The 25,519-nt window shown below is 42.8% G+C and overlaps 1 protein-coding gene and 1 long non-coding RNA gene across 2 annotated transcripts in view; one reads left to right on the forward strand and one right to left on the reverse strand.

The window, feature by feature from the left end:
• On the reverse strand, positions 1-23,470 carry LOC133121809 (protein PRRC2A-like). The gene is made up of 17 exons (XM_061231303.1): positions 23,088-23,470; positions 15,883-16,034; positions 14,313-14,490; positions 13,646-13,742; positions 12,491-12,566; positions 11,999-12,142; positions 11,309-11,562; positions 10,633-10,715; positions 9,889-10,022; positions 9,513-9,615; positions 9,133-9,292; positions 8,657-8,725; positions 7,448-7,997; positions 6,872-7,110; positions 6,454-6,751; positions 6,122-6,308; positions 1-5,919 (listed from the first exon to the last, which is right to left on the reverse strand). The coding sequence occupies exons 2-17, from the start codon at positions 15,995-15,997 to the stop codon at positions 2,871-2,873; spliced, it is 5,736 nt and encodes a 1,911-aa protein (XP_061087287.1). The 5' UTR covers positions 15,998-16,034; positions 23,088-23,470; the 3' UTR covers positions 1-2,870.
• Positions 21,136-25,519, forward strand: part of LOC133121823 (uncharacterized) — a 7,648-nt gene continuing 3,264 nt past the window's right edge. The window contains exon 1 of the long non-coding RNA XR_009708046.1: positions 21,136-21,271. This is a non-coding gene — a long non-coding RNA (uncharacterized LOC133121823). The remainder of the gene's footprint in view (positions 21,272-25,519) is intronic.

Genomic DNA, 25,519 nt, shown 5'->3' on the forward strand with positions numbered 1-25,519 from the left:
TTTTCCAAACAAAATGAATTTTACTTTATTTTACTTTGAATTATTTTACTATAATAAGACACTTTGCTGCTCCCTTTAACTTTTAAATGCCAACATCCATTTGTGGGAATGTAAACTGGGCAAGATCAGCTTTTAATATAGAAATATACATACTTACGTATATCAGACCTGGGTCAAATATGTAACCGTTACAGATTTAAATACTTTTCAGTGCTTGAGCAATCTTGCCTGGTGCAATTCAGCCAATCAAGCAAACCAGAAGGCAGGGATTACACTTTTTGAGTCTTTTATAGGTTTCATTACACCAGACAAGCTCAGTAAAGCATAAAAGATATTTGACTCAAAAACAATTATATATTTGACCCAGGTCTGGTGTAGATTTATGGTTGCATTTAAATGTTAGAAGCTTGAACTCTTCATTTCTATTACATTGTTGGAAATACACTTAAATGCCTGTGTATATATATATATAAAAAAAGTTTCCATACAAAATTGTTATGTTGAACCTAAGAGACAAACAAGTGAAGTAATATACCAATATCATGTTTAAGTACTCCAAAAATGGACAGGGAGATTTCAATAGACCAATATCACAGGGGCGAAACCATGCAAGATGCGGAAGATCACATTGTAATTGTAAAAAAGAAACATCATACAATTACTTTTTAAACTCTGTTGATGGTGACAAAGATTAACACCAGTAACTAAACAGATGTTCATTTGGATACACATAAGCTTTTGAGAACACGTATATGCAAAATGAACAACTTAACTGTGCATGTCTGTCCTTCCTCTGTTTAAAGTACATCTGAAGAAAGGATATGCAGAAACTGGGGAAAAACATTTCCACTCAAAAGATACACGCATAATCACACACCAACACTTCAAATGTGCTACTTTCCAAATCTCTGGTTATCCAGAAAATGAAACAAATACAACTGTGGTGAAAACAGTTCTATGTAAAAATGTAAAACACGTCAAATTCTCTATTTCTCAAACCTAGCCTGACAATTTCATGTTCTCGTTTGTGTGCATGTGGTTAGAATGCACAGGAGTCAATTTTCCTGTAACTTACACAATCCTGTCATGTTTTGTTATAGTCATTAAATTCTAATAATAAAAGGCCTCTCTGTAGTGAACAGAGAATATGCAAAACTTCACATCAATCACACAGTAGTCCAGATTTCAGTCAACATACCGTCACCAACACAGTTAAGGTAGTGGTTCTGAGGGGAAGTCTGGTCAAAAAACATTTGCCATTTAGTTTAAAAACTTGTGAACACAGCTTAAGCATTATAAAACAGTTGATGACAGTCATACATGGGAGACAGTAGGAAACAAAACCAATGAAGTTGTCCATTCCATGCTTCTGGAATGTGTTTTTTTATTTCAAACATTAGTTGTTTAGCTTATGTTTTCATTAAATAAAATAAGAAAAAGAGCAAATCATCACCACACACACTACACACCGATACAAACCTGTATACATGATTCTTTGAATCTTTAATTGCTTAGAGAGCTACAATATCTGAAGATATATATATATATATATATATATATATATATATTTTTTTTTTCCAGCAGGAATTTATCTTCTCGGTCACTCAAAAAAGGGCAAAAAGCCCAGCTTACATCATTGAATATAACATGGTTATGTTTGAGGTTTACAGGATGAGAATGCTTTACTTTGCATATAAGAAGTTTATTTATATGATTTTCTTAAATCAAATATGCAATGTATTCTTTGACCAGGCTTCCCTTTCAACTTTACAAAGTACCCATGGAGAACTGAGGTCTACATAACTTGCCATCCTGGTAATTTATAAAGACATCTGAATGACAGCTGCGCAATGCAATCGTGTTCTAGTACAACACAGTACACTGACAATAACATCAGCAGAGTATAAGGTAGCATAATGCTCTGTCATATTCTGGCTCTCCACACGCAGAATTTGAAATACTGCACAAAGCAAAGCTACTCCATACACACTACATAGTGCTTATGGGGTACAATAAACAAACTGGCACAAAAAAAAAAAATGAAAAATAGCTTTGACCTGGAGGTGTGTTTGTTAGTAGACTGGGCAATTCTAGTCAAACCACTGCAGGATGAAATAGAATTGCTTGGCCATGAAATTAGAATTGACCAAGAGACAATCATTTGGGAATAAATACAAGAATAAAGCGTGGTCATGTTTGTCAACATGACCACACCAAATCTCTGTATAAGCAGCATCACAATGGCTTTCGGAACCGAATGATTCCAGATCTCAAATGCCCTATAAAGTAGCAGGGGTAAGAGGTTGACTACAAACTGACAGAGACACAGACAAGACACAACACAAAAAAGCTTTGTTCTCCTTGTTAAAAGGAACAAAATAAAATATGAAAAAGCGGGAGTTACCGACTGAACAACCAGCCCCAATTTTAATAAAAATATACATAGAAATATAAACAATGTCTTCTCTAAGCATCTGCATCATGTCCTTTGTATGTCCATAATACATGTAGTGTTTGCTACTAAGTGTGTTTGTATGTCTGCTAATTTTTTGTGCTTTTCGGTTTCAATCACATATGTCCTTTTAACAGACATGGTATTTTTCCATAATAACTGATGAATAATGCTGGAGAACAGATAAACAGGGAAATGTGTATGGAGTAGTGTGTGAATTTAATAAAAGGGCAGGAGACAGTAGAGTAGAGAGACTGAGAGATGGGGAACAAAGTAAAAGTTTATGCAGTCTTTTGCTATACAAGATAAATTATACTGGACTACGCAAAGAATAGTGTTTCAATGACAGCTGAACAGTATGTGAAAGATGGGGGGGGGGGGGGGGGGTAATTCAAAAGTTTTCATAATAATCTTCATATTACTTCCTGGATTTGAGAGATGACCAGTTGCCACACTTATCGTCAAGGCTACTGCCTGCATTGCTAGGGGCCCCTCCACCGGCTCCTGCCGGCCCTCGAAGGCTCCTTCCTCCTCCTCCTCCTCCTCCCCCACCGCCTGAATTCACTCTCCTGTTCTGACGCTCCATTCCAGGTCGCTGGCTGGAAAAGCTTCTCTTGTTGGCAGCAGATTCTTTTGAAGTCATCTCTCGCTCCCCTCCGCCTCCTCTTCCAGATGAGTGGAAGGAGCGTGACGAGTATGGAGCCTTCCCTCCTCTGCTTCTCTCTCGATAATCAGCGAAGTCACTGCTCTCTGAGGCGGTCTCCCATTCCTCATTGGCCTGGTCGGAATTCTGGTTGGAGATATCAGGAGATTTGGTGCCTATAGCCTCTTTGGATCCACCCCCTGGATTGTGGCTATGGAGGTGTTGGGAGATGGCCTGGGGAGTTGTTGCCTGGGTGTAATGGTGACTGTGGCTACTTGAGTTTGCTTTAGTTCCCCCCAGGTGCTTACTACTGTTGTTTTCGTTGGAACTGGCCACAAGACTGTGATTTGCATTTAGCGTCGTGGCTGGGATGGCAGTGCTGGGAGAACCATCAGCCTCCTGCAAAGAATTCTGGGAGGGTGCAGTCAGCTGTTGCTGCGGTTGTCCGCCTCCTCCTATTGTCCCGCCACCATTTACTCGGGCTGCATTCTCTCGTTCCTGTTTCAGCCTGCGGAAGCGCGGGGGCTTGTCATGTTGGTGCTGGGAGCGACAGTTCCGCCGGCGCCGGGGGGGGCGCTCAAAGCCGCGCGGAGGAAAGCCGCAAAGATCCGGGGCAGGGAGAGCTAGAGGGAGGCAGGGGGGATTAGCCAGAGGGTTGGCTAACAAGGGCACGTTTTCTGCATTACCGTTTTCCAGGGAGATCTGAAGAGCACATGAGGATGCTGTGAGGGTGGAGTCTGACTGGGGGCTCGGATTCTGACTCTGAGAATGACCGACATCTGCCAACCTGTCCTTTTTCTCCCCTACTGCCACAGGCCCTGCTTTTTTAGGAGGGAAGGGCTCAGGCTGTATTTTATGTCTGTGGATAGAGGAGGATGACTTGGAGGACCAGGTGAGGGAGCTGGAACTGGCCCCAGGGCGACTGATAGACATTCCACCACTACCTCCACTTCTGTACATGCTCCCTCCTGCTCCCCCGCCCCCTCTGCCCCGCCTTGATGGCACACCCCTCGGGGTAAATATGCGTGCCTGGGGGGCTCTAGACTGAGTGGTAGCAGCAGACGCTGTTGTGGTGGCAACAGTGGGATTATTGCCACTCCTGTTTTTTGACTGCTGTTTTCTTTCTTCCTTGTCAGATAGGCCGAGGTCACTGGCTGCACTTTCACTGCCCGATTCCGATCCCCTCTGGCGCCTCCGTTTTGAAACCTCTTCATACTCTGACCCTTCGCTTCTGGTCTCGCTGCGATTCCTGGGCCGCCCAGTGTTAACTGACTGTGGGCCTTTCTGTCCAGGCCTGCCACTTCCCACTGCAGCCTCCACCTTGTAGATGCTGGAATCCTTGATGCTACTGCCCTGACTACGGGCATGTGAACAGCTGTTAGTCGGCCTGTAGTCCCGGCTCCTTCCTCCTGCTCTCCCACGGCTACTACTGCTCACTCCTCCACTTCCGCTCCCTGCATAGGGTCCTCTGTAGCCCCGCCCCCTCCCATAGAACTCCCCTCCCCTGCCTCGGCTGCCTCTTGCGGGTGCTAGGTGCGGGTAGGGTGCACCACCTCCCCTCTCACGGGAACGCTCCCTCTCCCATCGGGATACAGGGGCAGAGTATGCTGGGGTTAGAGAGGTGGCATCCCCGTCTTTGGGCCCTTTAGCCAGCCCCCCTCCCATCTGTTCCTTCCCTCCATTCCGAGGTTTGACTGTTTGCGGTGTGTCACCTGTAGATGAGGGCACAGTGGTAATCTGATTAGCTGGGGCGTCTTGCTTCACTGAAACTGGCTTGCTCTCTGGCTCTTTATCTTTCCCCGAGCACCCAGGGGTTTTCTCTCCTCCTTCTTCTTCTCCTCCCTCTCGTTTACTGTCCTTCAGCACAGGTCTTTTGATAGGTCCCACTCTTTTGCTAGTGTTACCGTTTCCAGGAGGTGTGCAGGCTTTAAGTTCTGTGCCTACTCCTGTCAGCCGCTCTTCTGCTTTGCCGCTCCCTCCTGCACTCGACTTCCTGTTATGGCCACTCGTGCTGCTGCTTCCAGGTCTCGGCCCCCACTGAGTCTCTGTCTTATGGTCACGGCCACGGGGGTTCGATCTGGGATTCTGCTGCTGCCGCTGGGGAGGGGCCATGAACGAGGCATGGGAGGAAAGGACGTGGTGGCTGCCCATCTGGTTTGGCTGTCCCCCACCGCCCAACCCAACTCCCGCATCGTGCTGGGGAGGCTGATTATGCAGAGGAGATTTGCCACTGTTGTCATCCCGAGCAGAGGAGGAGGAACATGAGGAGGAAGAGCAGGAGGAAGAGAGGCAGGTTTGGTGGAGAGACCTTTTGGGGTTGTCTTTCTTTGTGTCCCCTACCCTGTCTCTCTCTCTTCCTGCCTCTGCTTTGTGAACCTGGATGGGGAAATGAGAGGCTTGAAGACGATGGGGATGGGGATGATGCAAGTGGGTTATATTGTCCACGGGAGAAAGATCGTGGCGGCCATTGCGGTCATAGTGGGGATGGGGGGCTCCCCAAAGTGTGCCTCCTCTGGGGCCCTCATCCTGTTGACTGTAGCCACGTAGAGATCCACCACCGGTACCCCTCTGCTGCTGGTGGGAGGCCACCCTAGAACCATTTTCAGGGAAACTGCTATAGTTACTCCTACCCCCCATGAAGGACTGGTGATGGTGGGGATGTTGGTTACCACCCCCACGGACTCCTCCCCCTTGGCTCACAAGAGGTGCCAGCATCTGGTTAGAAGAGCTTGAGGGAGAGGAGTTGGGTGCAACAAATGAAGTCAAGGGCTGCTGGACGGAACAGGGCCCTCCGTCTCGCAGATGCACTGGAGAGGTGCTGCACCTGGTTTTTGGGTGAAAGAAAAACAAATATAAGCTTTATGTCCGTTCGCCTATATTTCTGCCATGTTTGCTCATTACTAGCAACTACTAACCCCTCAGTCCCAACTGAGACCCCCACTGGCACATTTCTCTATTCCTTCATTTAAACCCTAAAGACCCTGTCTATTCAACAACTTTCCAGATCAGGTTTAGTCTTCTCTCACCTCAGTCCACTTTCCTCCTCCTCGAAGCCTGCCCGGCCGTCACTGCCCCCTGGAAAGACGTCTGGTCCCCAAGCTAACTTTGCGTCCATGGGAGGAGTCACTCGATGAGGGTGGGAAGGGAGCTGGGGCCGGTCGAATGGATCTGAACCCGAGCCCCCCGAATCAGAGCGCTCACGGCCAATAAGACCTGAGAAGAGAGGAAGTGGTACAGTACAGGAAAGTATAACAGAGTTCATGGATGGTCAGTTTCAATACTGGTGAAATACTTCCATCCTTCATGGAAACCTGTATCCTCGGGTACCATCAGCCCTTGAAAATAAGCAAACACTAACCTGTTGGATGCATGCTAGGTTGGTAGTAATCCATCGGTGGAGGGCGACCCTGCATCAGTCGAGGATCCATGTAGGGTGTCATCATCATCCAGCGAGGGTCAAAGTTCATGGGCATGGGTGGTGGGCAGCCCATCGAGCCATGTGAATATAAGGGGGGTTGTTTGGATGCAGCCTGGGTCCCGGCACCAGGGGAGGGGCCTTGCGATGTCGAGACTTGGGGTACAAGCTGATTTTGGGAAACCTGGTTGTGCTGTTGCTGCTGTTGCTGCCATTGTTGTTGCTGTTTCAGGAGTTGCTCCTTCAAAGAAAGGTGAAAGGAGTTGCTCCTTCAAAGAAGTATCTTTGTGACACTTGCAATCAAACTGAACTGAATAACTGCACAAGGAATGTTGACGCATGGCAAAGAAAACACACTGACCTGCTGCTGTCTTTGGAAACGAGGAGGAAGAGACTTTTGGTATTTAGAGTAGCCCTGGCCAGGGAGGCTTCCCCCTTGACGTCCCCCTCCCCCTCCCAAACCCTCAGTCTTCACCATGTCTGCACCTCCAGCAGCTCGAATGCTGGGGGCCCCTGCAACCTCCTCTCTCCCTTCCACAACTGCTGCTACATCCTGAGGCAAGGACGCCAATTCTGAGGGTGGAGGGCAATTCTGAGAGTCTGAGGTAAGGAGGGAAAAAATTACAAAAAACACCACAAAAGTAGATCGAAAATGTTTTATAGGCACTAGTTTACTTTCAATTTAAATGAGTACTACATCTTTGCATAACGTTCTGTGATTAAGAACCTTCTGAAATTGACTTGAGACTGACTTTTCATCAAATACAATGGGAGATAAACCCTTTCTTTGCAGTTATACACAAGGAAAAATGATGTGCTTGAGAAAGAGAATACAATCTCAAAACACGTTGTGGCATCAGCACACATACAGCAGTGCAGTAAAGCCTTACTTAAGCCAGCAGTGCAGTTAAGCCAGAAGGTCTATGACCACACTCACCAGTGTTGGACTCATAGCTGCTGTTACTTCCTGCTCTTTGCCTGTCGTTAGCAGTCCCTCCTGCTACTGCCCCAGTCTGAGCAGAGAGAAGGGGGGGCTCCTCGAAGTCCACGCAAGGAGACGAGGGCTGACTCAGAGTGGGGGAAGCTGAGGCAGGGAGGGAGGGGCTGGGGTTGCCAGCGGCGACGGGGGCGGGCTTGTTCTGCTGATGCTTCTCGTCCAGACGCTTCAGCTTTTCAGCGCAGGCAGCCCGTCGCTCCTCCTCCATCCTTCGCTCCTCCTCCTCCCGCCGTCTCCTCGCTCGCTCCACAGCTGCTGAGATCTCAGTGGAGGACTGCTTCCGCCGCTGCCGCCATGTCTCGTCCTCATCCTCGCCCTGGGTCTGAGGGAGCGGGGAGGCAGAGGACAGAGGCGGCGGGGTGGCTTTGGTGATGGCCGGCTTTAGCTGGGCCACTGAGGCAGAGGGGGATAGCTTCTGTAGTGGGGTGGAGGAGGTCGGTGTGACTGCCTTGGTGCCAAGCTGCAGGGAGGGACGGTCCTGGGGAATGGGCTATTGAAAAGCAAAGGTGGGGTCAGAACATAAGTCCTGCCATACGTTTCTTCCACCCAGTTCAACTTTCTAGCTCAAGAATTGTGCTAATTAGCAAATCCAGGTGATTAAAAAATAATAATGGGGAGAACTTTCTGAACCTGGACTTTTCCAGCCAGTGAAAAGAACATGCCACATCTTTAAAGCCTGGTTAATGGGTCATGAACACACTGTATATGACCCACTGCTTCCTACCAATAACTTTACTGCATATTAACTGGACTGGCTGCTGCTTCATCTCCAACATTCTTGATTTTACTTGTCAATTCAGATCTTTAGTGTCTCCGACAGTCCTTCACAGAAAATAATCTACTTCTTGGTGAGTTAAATTCAGTAAATGATGATGAATGCTGAACTGGCCCTGGTCCAGAAGTGAATTCATCTTTATAATAAAAAGCAAAAGCAAAAACCTTGTATTCGACTATTTGCTCCACATAGGCCCTCAACCTAGCCAATTTCCATTGCTTGAATCTCACAGGCAATATGTACGCTCTCCTGACAGTTTCTCATCTGAGGCGCTAACCTAACATTTGCTAGTCCAACCCAAGCACTGCATCCTGGACCCAACGAGTTTGCCCTTCTCCCTAATAACCAACCATGGACGTTCCCCCCGGGAGTACCTGTCTGTAGACATGTGGAGCCGGGCTGTGGAGCTGCTCCCTGGGGCCCGTCACACCCGGCCTCTGCCCCTGCACAGAAGGGACAGATAGGATGAGCTTTGGTTAGTAATCAGTATTAAACACACAACTGCTATAGCCTCAGTCCTGCTGCTCCGCCTACAGGAAAGGTCAGAGTAGGTGTTAATCAGCCTGGCAGCCTTAAGACGGTCCAGCAAAAGAAAATGGACTGATGTCTTCATAACCGTACAGTAATACGTTAACCCCACATGCTAGCTATAAAGACACTTTCTTTATAACTTATCTAGCCTGACTCCCTGGGACGTATCATTCATCCAAAGCTAATTTTACTCCATTGTCTGTAATACAGTACCTGCACCCAAGAAAAAATTACGGGCAGTGTTGACCACAGCTGTTTTAGTTTAATACTGATCCTGACTAGCTCTATAAGGTACACTGATCTTGACAAGCTGACATACCTGGTAGGGAGCAGAGGGGGAGGTGGAGGTGCCCCAATCCCCTAATCCCTCCTCAGTCCTGCCAGGCTTGCTGGGAGGTGGTGGTGCTTCTTTAGTGGAGGGAGGGCTGTGGGAAGCAGTCCCTCCACTGGCAATTCCCTCAGCAGGTTGCTGCTTATTCCTGGATTCCATAGGGGAAGAGTTAAAATGTAAAACAAAACTGACCCAATATTTCCAACTTCCCCATTTAATAGTATTAATAGGAAATGTTATATGTCTGTTGTCGATTGACGTGGGCTAATTTGTCCTTCCAAACCTTCAGTAAGAGTTACTGAGGACAAAATTGTGAAATCAAAGACTGCCTGTGAAGAACATGTTCACTGAATGCAGCTCCCTCTTACCAAGCACAGTTTTTGTCTGCACTCTTCTCCTCACCCCCCTCTTCCTCTCCTTCATCATCACTGAACTGCAGCTTTGCAGAGTAGTCAATCTCCTCATGGGCCCCTGTAAAAGACAGATGTTTCACTACAAAACCAAGTTAATTTCCCCCATCTGTCACATTGCAGCGTCAGCAAATCACAGACTTACTGATGCACCAGGTATGACAACGTGATACTGGCAAATACTGTGCAAAGAATCATGCTTGATATGAATGTGTTGCTAATGAATTTCAGTGCTCCCCTTCAGCAAAGTAACCAGCATCACAAACACTAATATTGTGAATTCAGGAAATTAGTTTGCGCCCTAGCAATCTCCAGCCCCTCCTGCCGCCCTCACCAGCCCAGCCCTCGTCCCCATCATGATCCAGCTCATCCAGCTCCTTCAGGTCGTCCTGTGTGAGGATGGAAGGGCGCTGCACCGCCTCCAACTCTGGAGCCCTGGGGCCCCCCTCCTGGGACGCACGAGAAAACCTGACAGGTGAAAGAGCGGGCAGAGTGCTTCAGAAACGTAGATGCCACCACCTAAAAACAATGTCATCTGGGACTTCTTTTTCTTTTATAAGTAATGCAGATTTATGTCCATGATCATGATTTATTCAAAGTATATAATTATACCAGAATTATAATTCTGAAATTGAAATGAGAACTCAAAAAGTCTCCTACTTGTGAGTAAATGTAATTAATTTTAAGTGCCTTTTGTGATGACAATTATCAGAGTGATGTTTTTCCATCCTTTTTAAAAATTTAGATTTCACCTCCCAAGAAAGACAGCCATTTACAATAGAAAAATCATAAATCATAATCTGCACCTAAAATTAAATGTGATTATGATCAAATATCAAATCGGATTACTGAACTAAAATGCCATTTTTACTTATGGCATACATTCTTTTTCCCACATATGCAATTTTCACATATCCTGTCTAGGAGGTAAAATCCATATCAATCCATATCAAAAAACCATAAAATGGTGGATTTTAATCGTTATTGTCCCTCTGGATGTTGCTTTAGTATTTGAATGGAAATGCTCATACCCAGGGAACCAAAGATATAAACTGTGGTAAATCAGTGTCTTTTTTACCTGGGAGCCTCAGGAGGCACTGCGAATCTGTAGGGCCCCTGTGGGCCATAGGGAGGAGGAAAGGGCAGGTAAGGAGGGTACATCTAATGGAGAAGAGGGAAGACAGAGAAACTGGTTAGGTACTTGATAACATAACAAAACCATTATTAAACAGCTTTATCTGAAATCTTTTCAATCAAAACAATTCATCGTTGTGCAATGACAAATTTCCAAGATTTGACAGCAATGTCAAAGACCGATAACAAATGATAGGAAGCGTTTGGTTGAAATTACAGCTGCTAAAGGTGGTACGTTTCCAGGGGCAATTACTTTTTCACAAGGGTGATATGGGTGTTTGATAACTTTTTTTCATGAAATAATAAACAGAGATAATAAAATCGTAAAATGTATTTTGTGTTCATTCAGTTTCCCTTTGTCTGATATTACATTTTGTCTAAACAATTCAGTGTGACAAATAAGCAATATCAGAGGAAAACACAAACAGTTGAAATCAGGAAGAGGGCAAATACTTTTTTACGGCACTGTATCTGTGACAACACAACAGTTGAAAATCACTTCTGGGTAGGCATGTGTCAGTATTTTATAGCAGAGACATCTGAACACTGATATTTCCATGAATATTCATGAATATTCAACATGGCTATCACAAAAACTGGCATGTTGAAACCGTACTCACAAATGGAGGCATGATCCCTCGGTAGGCAGGGAACTGGGGGGAAACAGGGGGTGGGGGCAGGGCGGGGCTTGAGGCGGGTGAGTTTCTAGGGGGTAAGTGAGAGGGTGGGGCCTGCTGCTGTTGGTGGGGGGCCTGCCCTCCCTCTGAAGACCCGTCCATCAATGCTGCCCCCCCGGCCCCAGCCTCCACCACCCCCTCCCGGGGCAGGACCGCATTCACGGTGCGGCCCCCCCCATCCCGCCAACTCGTCACATCTGTAAGTCAACAACAAAATGTAGCATGAAGGAGAGACATTGGGGGTTGACACATTGCATTAATTATTACTTCATATGCAGTTTGGCATTCCGGATGACATGTCAAACTAACTTTCAAGTTAGATGCAGCAAAACTCCCCATAGCCCACAACTGAATCCTACTGATACGAACAGTGATTGGAACCTAGCCTAGTGTGGGCCGGCTCATAGCCGGCCATGACTTCATAGCATCACTGAACTTTCCACATCAGAAGAGAAGTAAAAATATACAAAACATGAATATCTTCTTATGCATTTCATACATCATAAATAATGGAAAAATGTCAAATGTATATGTCATATGTTTAGTCATTTCTGTCCACAGCCTGCTGTCAAACCAGTGAGTGCGGGAAAAACTTCAACTTGTATCAGACAATTAGACAGTAAAGAGACTCACTCTGGGGGCGGAGGCTTGGTCCGGGCCCATACCACTGATCTGTAGTGGCCTGTTCTCTGCCAGCTCTGTCCTGGTCTCCAGCCGCCTGCAGACTCGGAAATTCCTCGCGAGAGAATGGCGACAGTTGGTTTGATCCCTTTCCACCTGCAGAGACACAACCTTGATGTTTACACACAACAAACTCAACATAAATAAAGCAAGAACAAAGTCACAGAAAAACAAAGGCAGAAAACAGACACTGGGACTTCAATGGCAAAACATTTGAATACAATTTAAGATGAAAGAAAATTGAAGTAACATAACAAAATGTAAAGATGAGATCAAAACATTTCGCCAAATGAGGCTTTAACATTGTGCATCATGATCATATTGTGATGTGCTTGCCCAATAAGAGTGATGACCACACATTTAAATACTAAAATTGGCACAAATAGCCAACATCAGGATTCCCAAAAACAGAAGTGAGAAAAACTGATGAAGACTCAATCTCACCATCTCCTAGCAGTCCATGTGTAACACTGGCCTGAGCCCAGGACTTTGCCCCTGCGGCCGGGGATGGAGCTGGGGCCTGAGCAGACACATGCAGAGATGCAGTATCATTCCCGGAGCATGAACAGGCCCAACAGAAAACTCTCCAATTGTACAACAATGCCTTCCAACAAATCCTCAAAGAACCTCTTGTATAACATTACATTACATTACATTATCACATTACATGGCATTTAGCAGACGCTCTTATCCAGAGCGATGTACAATGAAGTGCAAATCAAACACAAGTATGAGTGCTAAGAGGACCTGAGAGGACAGTACAGTTCCGAGTCCTAACCAACAATGTGTTTTCCTTAAGAGACCTGAAAAACCTAAAAACGTATTATTGAAATGCAACAGAATAGATCTAGATCATAATAATTCACAACACATTTCTAAAAGGTAAATATTCATGACCAAAATATTCCCTGTTTGTACTTTTCCCAGATTTGGAATATCTGACCACAACTCAAGGCCTGTCCCATAACTGCAACATCAGTCAGCAATCAGTTTGGGAGGTAAGGCCTGGCATGTTGTCCTCTGAAATACATCTGTAGTCAGTAAGCCACATCTTTTCCACCATGGGACTGATGTGGTGTGGGCAAGCGACCTGAATTAAGTAGTCTGTAGCCATTCCATAAAACAACCAAACATATTCACATTAAAATGATACTGCCATTTCAGTCCTTATCCTCAAGGTGTCAGTGCAGGTATAATCCCATTTTATTATCAGAATTGGCCCCAATAGACTTTAGATTTTGCATTTTAATAATATTTCACATACCCTGCTCATCTTGTATTGCAAATATTTATTTTTATTTTTTATTTATATTTACATTCTACTTTATTTCTATTTTAGTATTATTCTTTATGTTTCTGCATGCACCTACAAGCCACAGCAAATTCCTTGTATGTGAAAACTACTTAATGAAGCGATTCTGATTCTGATTCTGATTATATAGACCGAAGCCAGACACACAAGTGAGGGGAGGTAAACAGCAAGATCATTATCAATTATACCATCCAGGACTTTTTTGTCCTTAAAGATAATACCGGATATGGATTTGGCCTACAGTGCTTCTACACTGGTACATATGGGTGTAGATTTCAGTGCAGTACCTCTTGGGGCAGTGGGGTATTCAGCTGGGTCGATGCAGGCGTCTGTGTAGCCACAGGTTGCTGCGACTCCAGCGGCTGTGCTGAAAATACATCGGTACTGCGGAGAGCAGAAGAGCCCGCTCAGTAGAGAGCATCACACTGTTGTGCAGTTTTGTGTACCCTGAGTATTCATTTCCTGTACCTTTATACAGGAATAAATATAGTACAGCATATCACAAATGTTAACATGGTAAATGTGAAAAGTTTTCAGATGCTCACATTTCTTATACCCGTTCTAAAAAAAAAAAAATTAAAAAAAAAATTAAAATACCTCAAAAATGCTTTGCATTGTATGTAAGTTTGTGGGATTACCTATCCTACACATTAAAGTTTTACAATGCATATATTCATTCATAAAATAGAAGCAAACTATTTTCACAATCTTGGTTAAATATTTGAACTGGTGATCCTCTAAAGAACCAAGGAATTGGAGAAACTGCATGTCTTTCTGTTCTCTAAGAGAGCCACGTTTATTGCATGTAGAGAAATGTATGCAGTTTTACTCATTCACTTCAATAATGTCAGCATTCATTTGAAATAATCCCTTTCAAACTGTGGCAAAAGGCATCCCATAAAACTGGAATGGTTCAACAGTGCTCTGTAAAGACACCATACTGTAATTAGTTACCTCTTTGGGTCTACAGATTCCTGCTTGCTTGCCCATCCTGTTCCGTCTTTTGGGACGAGGGAAACGTTGGGGTCGTTGCCTTTGTTCTCTGCCTTCAGACTGGGCAGGTTGGCTGGGGGGGGCATGCGGCGTGCAGAAGCAACTTTACCAAGGGACTGAAGGCCATGACGGGGGGTAACTGACCAGACACCAGAGAAGTGAAAGAGAGGGGACTGAGTACAACAGAACTCACAGCATCTATAATCAAGCCAATTTAACATAAATGCAAAGAAAATCCATTCAGAATCCAGATAGTAGCCTCCTCAGTTCATCTACCCTCAGTGAGCAATTTATTAGGTAGACTTGTACACCAGCTTGTTAAAGCAAATATTTCATCAGGCAATCATGTGGCAGCAACTAAAATGCATAAAAGCATGCAGACATGTTCAAGAGGTTCAGCTGTTGTTCAGACCAAATGTCAGAATGGGAAAGAAATGTGATCTATGTGACTTTGGACCTATGGTGCTGGAAAGGGTGGTTTGGGTATTGCAGAAACTGCTGATCTCCTGGGATTTTCACACACAACAGTCTCTAGAATTTACAGAGAATGGAGCAAAAAACAAAAAACATTCAGTGAGCAGCAGTTCTGCAGGAAAAATGTGTTGCTACTGAGAGGTCAGAAGAGAAGGGCCAGACTGGTCGAAGCTTACAGGAAGGTGACAGTAACACAAATAACCACGCATTACAACATTGGTTATACAGAAGAGCATTTCTGAACACACAACTGTCAAACCTCTAAGTGGATAGGCTACAGCAGCAGAAGACCAATAAGTCTAGAAAATAAGTCTAATAAATACCTAATAAAGTGCTCACTGAGTGTAATTATTTTCATACTGTAGATTTTATAATAGATGTTTTCATCATTTTTCAGATCTAACCCTGTGTTTCCATGTCTTATTTGATGTATTTATGTATTTCACCAAGAGGAGCCTGATGGAACCAACCTGTATGATGCACAATAATAATAATTATGAATGTCAAAATAATAATAATAATAATAATAATAATAATAATAATAATAAAATAATAAATAATAAATAATCTTTTTATACGTTTTCATACACTGGTTTACAGCCCAAAGTGCTTCACAGAAGATAATTTGCATTTACAAAATATAACCAAGAACAGAGAACAAAGAAATAAACAGAGAATAACTTTGCCCATTTATTTACATTTCAACTTACTGCTTCCTGTTTCAGACAGACAGAAAAAGGATAGCTTGTGTAAAATATAATCTCAGAACACCTTCAATTGCAATCTCTAAGACAGATCCCACACAATAGAAAGTTGCTCCATTACATAATTTACTCACAGTACAAAATGATGGCTATACAACAAGTGTAGTAACTGGGACAAAAAAACTAACATTTTTAAAGTGAACATTGTTTGGTCAAGACACAGCACAATATATTTTTTCTATAAAAAGTTACAAACGGGAACTTTATAATTCTACAGTCAGTAGATAATGTGTAATTACATCTGTAAACCAAAAAGGACAGAGGTGCACAGGAGGAGAAATATAGTCCCTTACCAACTGGCTTATGTGCTTCAAGGCTCTTTCCTTTGTATGTGTCAAACAAGTTGAGAGACGCGTACTTGGCTTTGCCATCCTTCCCCTTTGCCGTTTGCCCAGAACGCTCGGACATTGCGCTGTCCGCTCATTGAGTACGGTGAGCCCTGAGACTGAGAAGTAGGGAAACATTAGGGAACTGTGGGTAAGAATGTGGGCTAGCACCAACGGCACCGGATGGGCACCACCTGGGAAAAACGTAGTGGTGCTATCATAGCCCAAATCACCACCTAGAATTTCGTCCAAAAACACAAACTCAAGAAATCGAATAGTCCTGAAATAAAGCATATTACTACTCAAACTAAGATAATGGCAAGTTAAACACAATCACTACAAAAACAATGTAATGTAACCGGCCAGAAACTGACAGACTTATTTACTGTTGCTATCTCCTCAAGCTGTTGTCATGAAAGAGCGTGGACTCAACATGATTCCACGGACAGAACAGCACTGATATCATAATGAAATTGGGTTTTGTATTTATAATAATAAACATAATGAACACTTCTCCTCATTACTATGTAGTCTACACACGCTAATATGTTTTTATGATAGCTTTAGGCAGTTAGCTAAGTCGATCACTTTTGCTGCATTACTAGCTAGCGCTTGTTAGCATGCATGCCATGTGTAGAATAGCATTATCCTTAACAAACTTATGATCCAAGGTTTTGTGGGGTAAAAATACACAACGCCATTTTCTTCCGAGTAAAGCGTTTATTATAAACAGGTGGATAAATTCAAAGGCACATAAACACAAAGTCATTAAAAGCACTAGCTAGCATGGAGGCTAATTTGTTGGTGACCTATGGCAAAGCGATGTGAATCATGGGACAGAATATAAAACTGACGCATTTGAATCGGCAGTACATATCAATGAATGGGCTACACAGGTAAATGAGGGTGAGTGCGCAATCAGATTTTCAATGTTGCTTAAACCCCCGAAGTGCCGTCCCAGCCCTACCACTTTGACTACGGGAAAACTTGCACACTGGGCCTCATTTATAATTATTTTCGGAAATCCGTGTGCAAATGTATGTGTGATCAGAAAAAAACTCACAACTTTCGCAAGATTCATGAAAGAGGCGTAGACACAGCTTTTTTTCATATCCACGTGTGTATGTTGATAAATGTAGATATTTTCATTTGGCTAGGTAAGCATTGTATGGCTAGGTAAGCGGTTCATACATTGTTCATGCATTTGTGTGTTGCGGTACTACGATTAAAAAATTAAAATTAAAAAAATAAAATTAAATTAAAAATTCCAACGATCAAATAGGTCCTGGTCCTTATCTTCATTGTGCAGGTAGCACCTGAAATTGTACTTCCCTCTAGGGTCTTTCAGCACACTTATCCCTGGTATGGGTATGCACTTTGCACTTTGTTGTCCGTCTGCCAAATGCCATCCATCCGCCAAATGCCATCCATCCATTATCTGAACCCGCTTATCCTGATCAGGGTCGCAGGGGGGCTGGAGCCTATCCCAGCATACATTGGGCGAAAGGCAGGAATACACCCTGGACAGGTCGCCAGTCCATCGCAGGGCACACACACCATTCACTCACACACTCATACCTACGGGCAATTTAGACTCTCCAATCAGCCTAACGTGTATGTCTTTGGACTGTGGGAGGAAACCGGAGTACCCGGAGGAAACCCACGCAGACACGGGGAGAACATGCAAACTCCGCACAGAGAGGCCCCGGCCGACGGGGATTCGAACCCAGGACCTCCTTGCTGTGAGGCGGCAGTGTACCCACTGCACCATCCGTGCCGCCTCTGCCAAATGCCATTAATGTAAATGTAATGTAATGTTATGTAAAAATGCCAAGTAATTGTAAATCTCACGCCAACGCCGACACAAAATTTGAGTAGCATAAATTGACGTCCCTAAAACACCATATATTTCGGCTTTTTAAAGAGATAGTCGAAAAAAGAAAAACATTTCTCTGAAGCGGAGATTGAAGATCTGTAAATGGAAGTACAACAAGCCAAGTTTTTTCACAATTAAAAATGCTTTAAACTGTTTAAATCTGTCTATAAACACTTAATAGTGCATTAATTTTGTTATCGGAATATCTTAGTATGTACTGGTGTTCATGATCACATCTATCTTAACAAGTTCTCCAGGAAATAAAAAAAGACCCGCCATGTACACTATATTGCCAAAAGTATTCGCTTGTCTGCCTTCACACGCATATAAATGTGAGTGACATCCCATTCTTAAACCATAAGATTTAATATGATGTTGGCCCACCCTTTGCAGCTATAACAACTTCAACTCTTCTAGGAAGGCTTTCCACAAGGTTTAGGAGTGTGTTTATGGGAATTTTTGACCATTCTTCCAGAAGTGCACTTGTGAGGTCAGACAGATGTTGGACGAGAAGGCCTGGCTCGCAGTCTCCGCTCTAATTCATCCCAAAGGTGTTCTATCGGGTTGAGGTCAGGACTCTGTGCAGGCCAGTCACGTTCTTCCACACCAAACTCGCTCAACCATGTCTTTATGGCCCTTGCTTTGTGCACTGGTGCGCAGTCATCTTGGAACAGGAAGGGGCCATCTCCAAACTGTTCCCACAAAGTTGGGAGCATGAAATTGTCCAAAATGTCTTGGTATGCTGAAGCATTAAGAGTTCCATTCACTGGAACTAAGGGGCCGAGCCTAACTCCCGAAAAACAACCCCACACCATAATCCCCCCTCCACCAAACTTTACACTTGGCACAATGCAGTCAGACAAGTACCGTTCTCCAGGCAACCGCCACACCCAGACTCGTCCATCAGATTGCCAGACGGAGAAGCGTGATTTGTCACTCCAGAGAACATGTCTCCACTGCTCTAGAGTCCAGTGGCGGCGTGCTTTACACCACTGCATCCGACGCTTTGCATTGCGCTTGGTAATGTAAGGCTTGGATGCAGCTGCTCGGCCATGGAAACCCATTCCATGAAGCTCTCTACGCACTGTTCTTGAGCTAATCTGAAGATCACATGAAGTTTGGAGGTCTGTAGCTATCGACTCTGCAGAAAGTTGGCGACCTCTGCGCACTATGCGCCTCAGCATCCGCTGACCCTGCTGTGATTTTACGTGGCCTACCACTTCGTGGCTGAGTTGCTGTCATTCCCAATCGCTTCCACTTTGTTATAGTACCACTAACAGTTGATTGTGGAATATTTAGTAGTGAGGAAATTTCACGACTGGACTTATTGCACAGGTGGCATCCTATCACGGTACCACGCTGGAATTCACTGAGCTCCTGAGAGCGACCCATTCTTTCACAAATGTTTGTAGAAGCAGTCTGCATGCCTAGGTGCTTGATTTTATACACCTGTGGCCATGGAAGTGATTGCAACACCTGAATTCAATGATTTGGATAGCTGAGTGAATACTTTTGGCAATATAGTGTAGGATTAGGTGCCATGCATGGTCTTTATTTCTTGTTAAACAAGTGTATACAGTTTAAAGCATTTTTAATCATGAAAAACTAGTTTCAGTAGGTGGTTGGCTGATCAGTATATTTTATTTCCGTAGTGTAAGCAGTGAATTGTCAGAGCTGTGGAAGACTAAAGCCTGGCAATGTAGCCTAGCTGTTGTAAACTCTTTCTCAAGTAAAACGCACTATGCAACAGGTAAAAAGAAAATGGTTTCACATTTGGCACTTTCCTTCCCACATTGATATCTGCAAGGCAGCCGTTTAAGCTCCACCAACCATAGATTATGTATACATATTATTACTTCGCTAACAATGTTCTTTTAATGTATTTTTATGAAATGTATCTGTGTTTATGTTACTGAGCCAGTTAGTTTGCTAAACCCGTCGCGATTAGTTTACTATTTTACTATTTGTCGTCACTGAGAGAGTATACATTGGACTGGAGGAGCGTATTGGCCAGACGGTGCTAGCAATAGCCTATAGCTAAGTTTTCCATATCCTTGCAGAGAGCCAGAAGGAGGGGACACAAGCCTCAAACAATGTGATTATCTTCTAATAAATGTAATGTAAAGCCATAGCAACGAAGCCTAATGCTTCGTTCGTCATATTAGAATGAACAAATTGGCACCTTCCGACTGGGAAAAACAGTTCACATCAACCTCTGACATTAAACGTGAGGCAAAAAACAAAACTCCGTAAACAAATCAGCCACATGTCATGCCACTTCTATAGCCTACTTGAACTCACCATTATAATTTGTTGTTTCGTAGGCGTAGTAGGCTACGCCATGCCCCATACGTGTTTTATGGAATTTATATTAAACTCCACTTAAACATTAATTAAATGAAACATCACCTATTTTAATGTTGAATCCTGTTACGTTTTTATATGATATAATTATAATATCCAATTGACATATACAAATAATTTAGCCACTCTAAATAAAATTATATTTATATATACGCAAAAAGAGCAAGGGAACAGTCGACTGTCGCAGAGCAGTTACATTTTGCTTTGAGTGTCTCCAATAGGAAGCGACAGAATGGCCTTTTAAAAACAGTAACCAAGAGAATGCCGATCCGTGGCTACAATGACACACGTCACTTGACATAGCCTAAATTTTTAGAACCATATAACATGTAGCTATCGTATCCCATTCATGTGGTGATTATATTTTATTGTGCATGGCCTCTTTTTATAGGCGTTAAAGAGCTCAACCTGCGGACTGTTTAGTGTAAATTCACATGGTCAATTGGTTGAAAGTTTGGTTGGGAGAACGCATACCGTTATTGTAGTTAGCTAGCAAGCTATTTTTTTTATAGCAATGATCATGAATTTGAATAGCCTTTTCTCCGGTTATTGTTGAATACAAAGCAGTCCCAAAACGTGAACGTAAATGACGTAAACGACATGACGTGATGAAGTAAAACCTTTTCCATAGTGGCACGCCATTGATTGACAGCTTTGGTTGTTGCTGTGGTTGACTGGCACCGAATGAATGAATGCATGAATGAATGAATGAATGAATGAATGAATGAATGCTGCCTTAGCCCACATACCCTCATTTTCCATACGCCTCGCCGTAAATACTGGTATGGCTCTCGAAAGCTATGTACATACAGAAGTAATGATGCAGAGCCCACATAGTTTTTAAAAAAAATATTGAAATCGGAATACTGAAACAGGAAGCAGCAGGGAAATTACAACATAATTCGACAGTTATCGAGAAACCACCAATAAGTCTGTACCATCATCCACTATAAAACACAAGACTAAATTTTACTCAACTGGTTTGAACTTATTATTATAAACCATTTGAGGAGGGAAACATAATTGTAAATTAGTGTATTTTGAATGTATTCGGAATATTCGGCCATTATCTGAAAAACCAAACAGGCCACCATTATATATTCAGCAAACTTCAAGGTACAGTAACACAAGAGGGACAACAAAAGTGTAATCCTTTTTGAATTTCAGCAAAGGGGGTACTACTGAAGCTATTTGTCTTGGCAGTGACGTTTAAAATGTTTGTTGGCTAGAAAGGAGTATGAAATCGGTACCGCGACCCTGATGTTTATGCCAACTTGCATCAAAACAAAAGGAATTGCGGGTAGATTGCGATCTCGATAAAAACTGCAGAATATGGAGAGCTAGCCATCTTAAGATTTAAACCAACCATATTTAGGTTAAGTTAAATACCTGGCAATGTCAGGTACTTATCGTTATATAACGTGAGACTAGCATTATACCCGTAACGTTAATTGTGTACGACAATGGTTTGGTGTATTACAAGTAGTTATTTAGCGAATAAATAAATTGGCCATTCATGGGTCGGATTTCATGTAAGGGAATTTATTCATTCCCGCGTAATGTTAGACTAAGTAAGTTGCATAGGGTTTACTGATATTATATTCGTTAGCCATCAATCACAACGTAAACTAACTCACAAACAGTTGTATGTCATATTATACAGACTCGCATTTGCCCGTTTCATGATTTACCAATACAACGTTACCCATTATATGTATACTAATGAAATTACTCACTATCAAAGTAAATAGCCATGCCATAACATCACAAATGCACGTCAAGTGCTCTGCTAGCAGCTAGCAAATAGCTAGCTACCTACTTAGCTCTAACGTTAGGATAGCCTAGCGACTTCTCATCCCATGAGCAAACTGTACGACACATGAACGACGGTTCTAAACATGCTGTAGGCTACCTAGCTAGCTCTGACGATAAACTATCGATAAACTATCGCCAATACACACTGGCTGTCACTACGAAGCCAGACATGTTAGTTTCTTGTGCCACACCTTAGACCGCTAACGTTAACCCACAATTCTACAGGTACGGTACCTAACTTTGATAGCGAATTTACCACCACATTAGCTAGCTCTTACAAGCCAACTACTTCTTAACTCAGAGGTAACGTTACTAACTTAGCTAGCTAGTCCGATAACGTTAACTGTCACTTGCAATGGTAACATCAGCTAACTGCTAATCTAGCTAGCTAATATGTGCGTTAAATCGGATAACGTTACTTGAAAGCTCGAAGTTACTGTATTAACTTATCTTGTGCATAACTAACGGTATACAATGTTAACGTTTGCTGGCTAATTTGGTTATCTTTGAGATATCGTTGACATGCATATAACATTTATGCGTGGAACACAAATAATTTATCCAGGATTTTAGCCCCTGGCATCAGCTAGTTCGTAATGTTGAGCAATACTTCGAGTTAGCTAACGGTACCGCTAGCAAGGTAATGTTAGCCCAGAACTATCTAACGGTAGCTACCAATTGCTAACAAAATGGCGACACCAAACTCGTAGCTGTCTAATGTTAACCAGCGAGCTCTTAGTTAGTCAACAAGGTTAGGCCCAAGTAGCTACATGTTGATTCACTTGCAGTTGTATTCGTGTTGGTGAGGCAAAAACTGTTCTGTAACGATGCTGACGAACTAGCTAGCTATAGCTATCCAGATAATTAAAAGCCCAATTCCGCAAAATCTTCCTAGCTAGCTACAGCAAGTTACATTCATAGCTAGATAACGTACAAACCAAAACTAGCCAGAACCCCATTTTACGGTAGCTAGTCAAATTGTTTTCAATTTCACAATGCAAGATAGCACTAACGTTACACCATCAAGTAACGAGCGATTTTATTTAGCTAACTAGCTCTAGCTATAAGCTAGCAAGCGTTAACTAACGTTTAGCACAATAATCAAACTGATACTAACCTGGCCTCGTCCCGAATATGAGCAGATAACTATCCCCGAATGTGAATGAACTTAGCTAGCTAAAGCTAGCTGGCTATACAAACTCGGATTCGCTGTTCTATAACGTTAGCTAACTAACTAGTTAGCCAAGGACGTGCTTGCCAGCTAGATCAACGTCACATTGCTAGCTACCTACAGCTAGCAACAGCAACTGTCAATGTAGCTTAGCAACTCGGAAAACCAAAATGAGACGAAATAATATATTGCAAAATTGTGTTAACAGGACGTAGAACAGATAACTGGTATGGCTGAGCTGCCTTTCCCTCTTATCGTTAATTAAAAAAATAAATACTGGATAGCTTCTTGTAAAGTGAGGGCATCCATCACTTTGAAGAGCCGTCAAAGGCTACTGGACACTGGCTGTGCAAAAGAGGCGGAGCAAGTGCAAATTGAACTGGTGCGGTAAATGTGCATAATATGTTCTGTTGCTGTAAATTACCTGTTTGAATCAGTTTGGTTATAACCTTATTACTTGATCTTTCTTAACAGTTATGTTGTTTCTCCGTGGTTGGAAACTGTTCTTCAGACTACACCCCCAAATATAATCCCTGCGTTTGTGTCATGTAGCTCAAATCTGTTATTTTCTGATATCGTCCTCACCGTTTTAATGACTTGCGCTCAATAAAGGGAACCCACAGAGGCGCCACCTTTTGACCCAGTATATCCAAAGTATTCAGGCCACCCTGCTTTATTATGAAGACAACTATCCAGTTTTGTGTAGATCCAACTTTGCTTTCAGATGTTAGTAGCATTCATGAGATAAGGCACAACCTATATTTATTCAACCACATTGTAACAAATCAAAATGAATAATGGGTTGAAGAAGCTTGGTTCTACAATACACCAATCTTCCTGTAAGTTTAATTAATTATTGTATTGCCCTGTATTAACTAATTCTCACTACGTTTAGCAAATTAGTCCACACTGACAAGTAGTACACATGGGCCAAATTTCAAGATGATTGACCCTTCTTAAATCCATCAAATTCGATGAAGGGAACCCACACAGGCACCTGCAAAACCTTCAAAGCACACACAGAAAGCACCCTGGCTGGATTTGAGCCCAGGGTCTCCTTTCTCAAGGACAACTGTGCTAAACACTGGACCAGGTTGTTTGATATTTTGGAAGAAGCTTGGTCAATGGGGGCAGTACCCAATCTTCATGCAATTGGTCAATTTCCCAGGAGAAGAAGCATTTTAAGCATTTTGCAAGAAATGCAACTAGCTGAAATTGAAATCCAATATGGGGGACATGGTGGGTCATTGAAGCACATTTGTTCTCCAGGCACAGACACATATGGTTAAATAAAGCTATGCCATGCCGTGAAGCACTCAAAAAGTTGATATATCACCTTTGCGCTGCCTATTGACCAAGTTTTTGATTGATCTGATTGTGGCCGTATTTTTTCAGATCTAACTTTATCATTGTACATTCAATTGGGGGCTAACAGAAAGACATAGCATGCAATGTTTAAATTTGAGTGGTTAATGAATTGAGGAGTTTGAGGTGTTTTATTTACAGCTTACATCGCCACCTATTGGTGAAGCTATACAAAACTGCTACATTGGCATGCTGCCCCAAACTATTGCACAAATTTGCCTGATGTTCAGATAAAGCATTCAAAAGTTACAGCTGTTTCAGTAAAAATGGGCACACCCACAACAATTGACTGACATGTCATGTACAAACGGTTTGAAGCATCGAAAAAACAGTCATAACATTTATTGGCATTACTCCCAGCATGCTCTGTGTCAAATTTGCTGAGGATTAGATTAACTTGGTGGCAGAAGAAGCAAAAAAAGTATTTAAAAATAAAAATATGCTGATGTTGTTACTTGCAGTTAAGTTATTCATTGGAAGGAGTATGATCTGGTGATGTTCTTTATAGTTTTATAATTTATTATTTTCCTTTAACAATAGTCAAGGTACACTTTAACAAGGTACACTCCTTCAAACTCCTTCAAACCTGCACATTTCCTATGATTGGGGCAGTAGCAGGTTAGGACAAAGCAATAAAAATGTCTGCGCCCATAACAATTGATTGACATGTCGTGGTCAAAGGGTTTGCTTTATCTAAATAAAGTGATAACTTTTTCCTGGGTTACACCAGACATTCCCTTTGTCAAATTTGGTGAAGATTGGATCAATTTTGTAGAAGAAGAAGCAAAAAAACGTGTTTCTGAAAACATTTTTATGGCAGAAAGTTAAAAGGGTTGTAACATTATTTTTTAAACTTTGTGGAAGTTTGATAAATTACTGTAGTGTCCCCCATTGGCCAATTGTCACTAAGTTTTAGTTAGTACACACAGGATGTGATTGGATCATTTATGCCAGGGTCAGTTTTCTCATATACAGTATTATTATCGATAATGTTACATGAATAATCAGGCTGG

This window comes from Conger conger, chromosome 1 (genome assembly GCF_963514075.1).
Source record: "Conger conger chromosome 1, fConCon1.1, whole genome shotgun sequence".
In the NCBI taxonomy this organism is placed as follows: domain Eukaryota; kingdom Metazoa; phylum Chordata; class Actinopteri; order Anguilliformes; family Congridae; genus Conger; species Conger conger.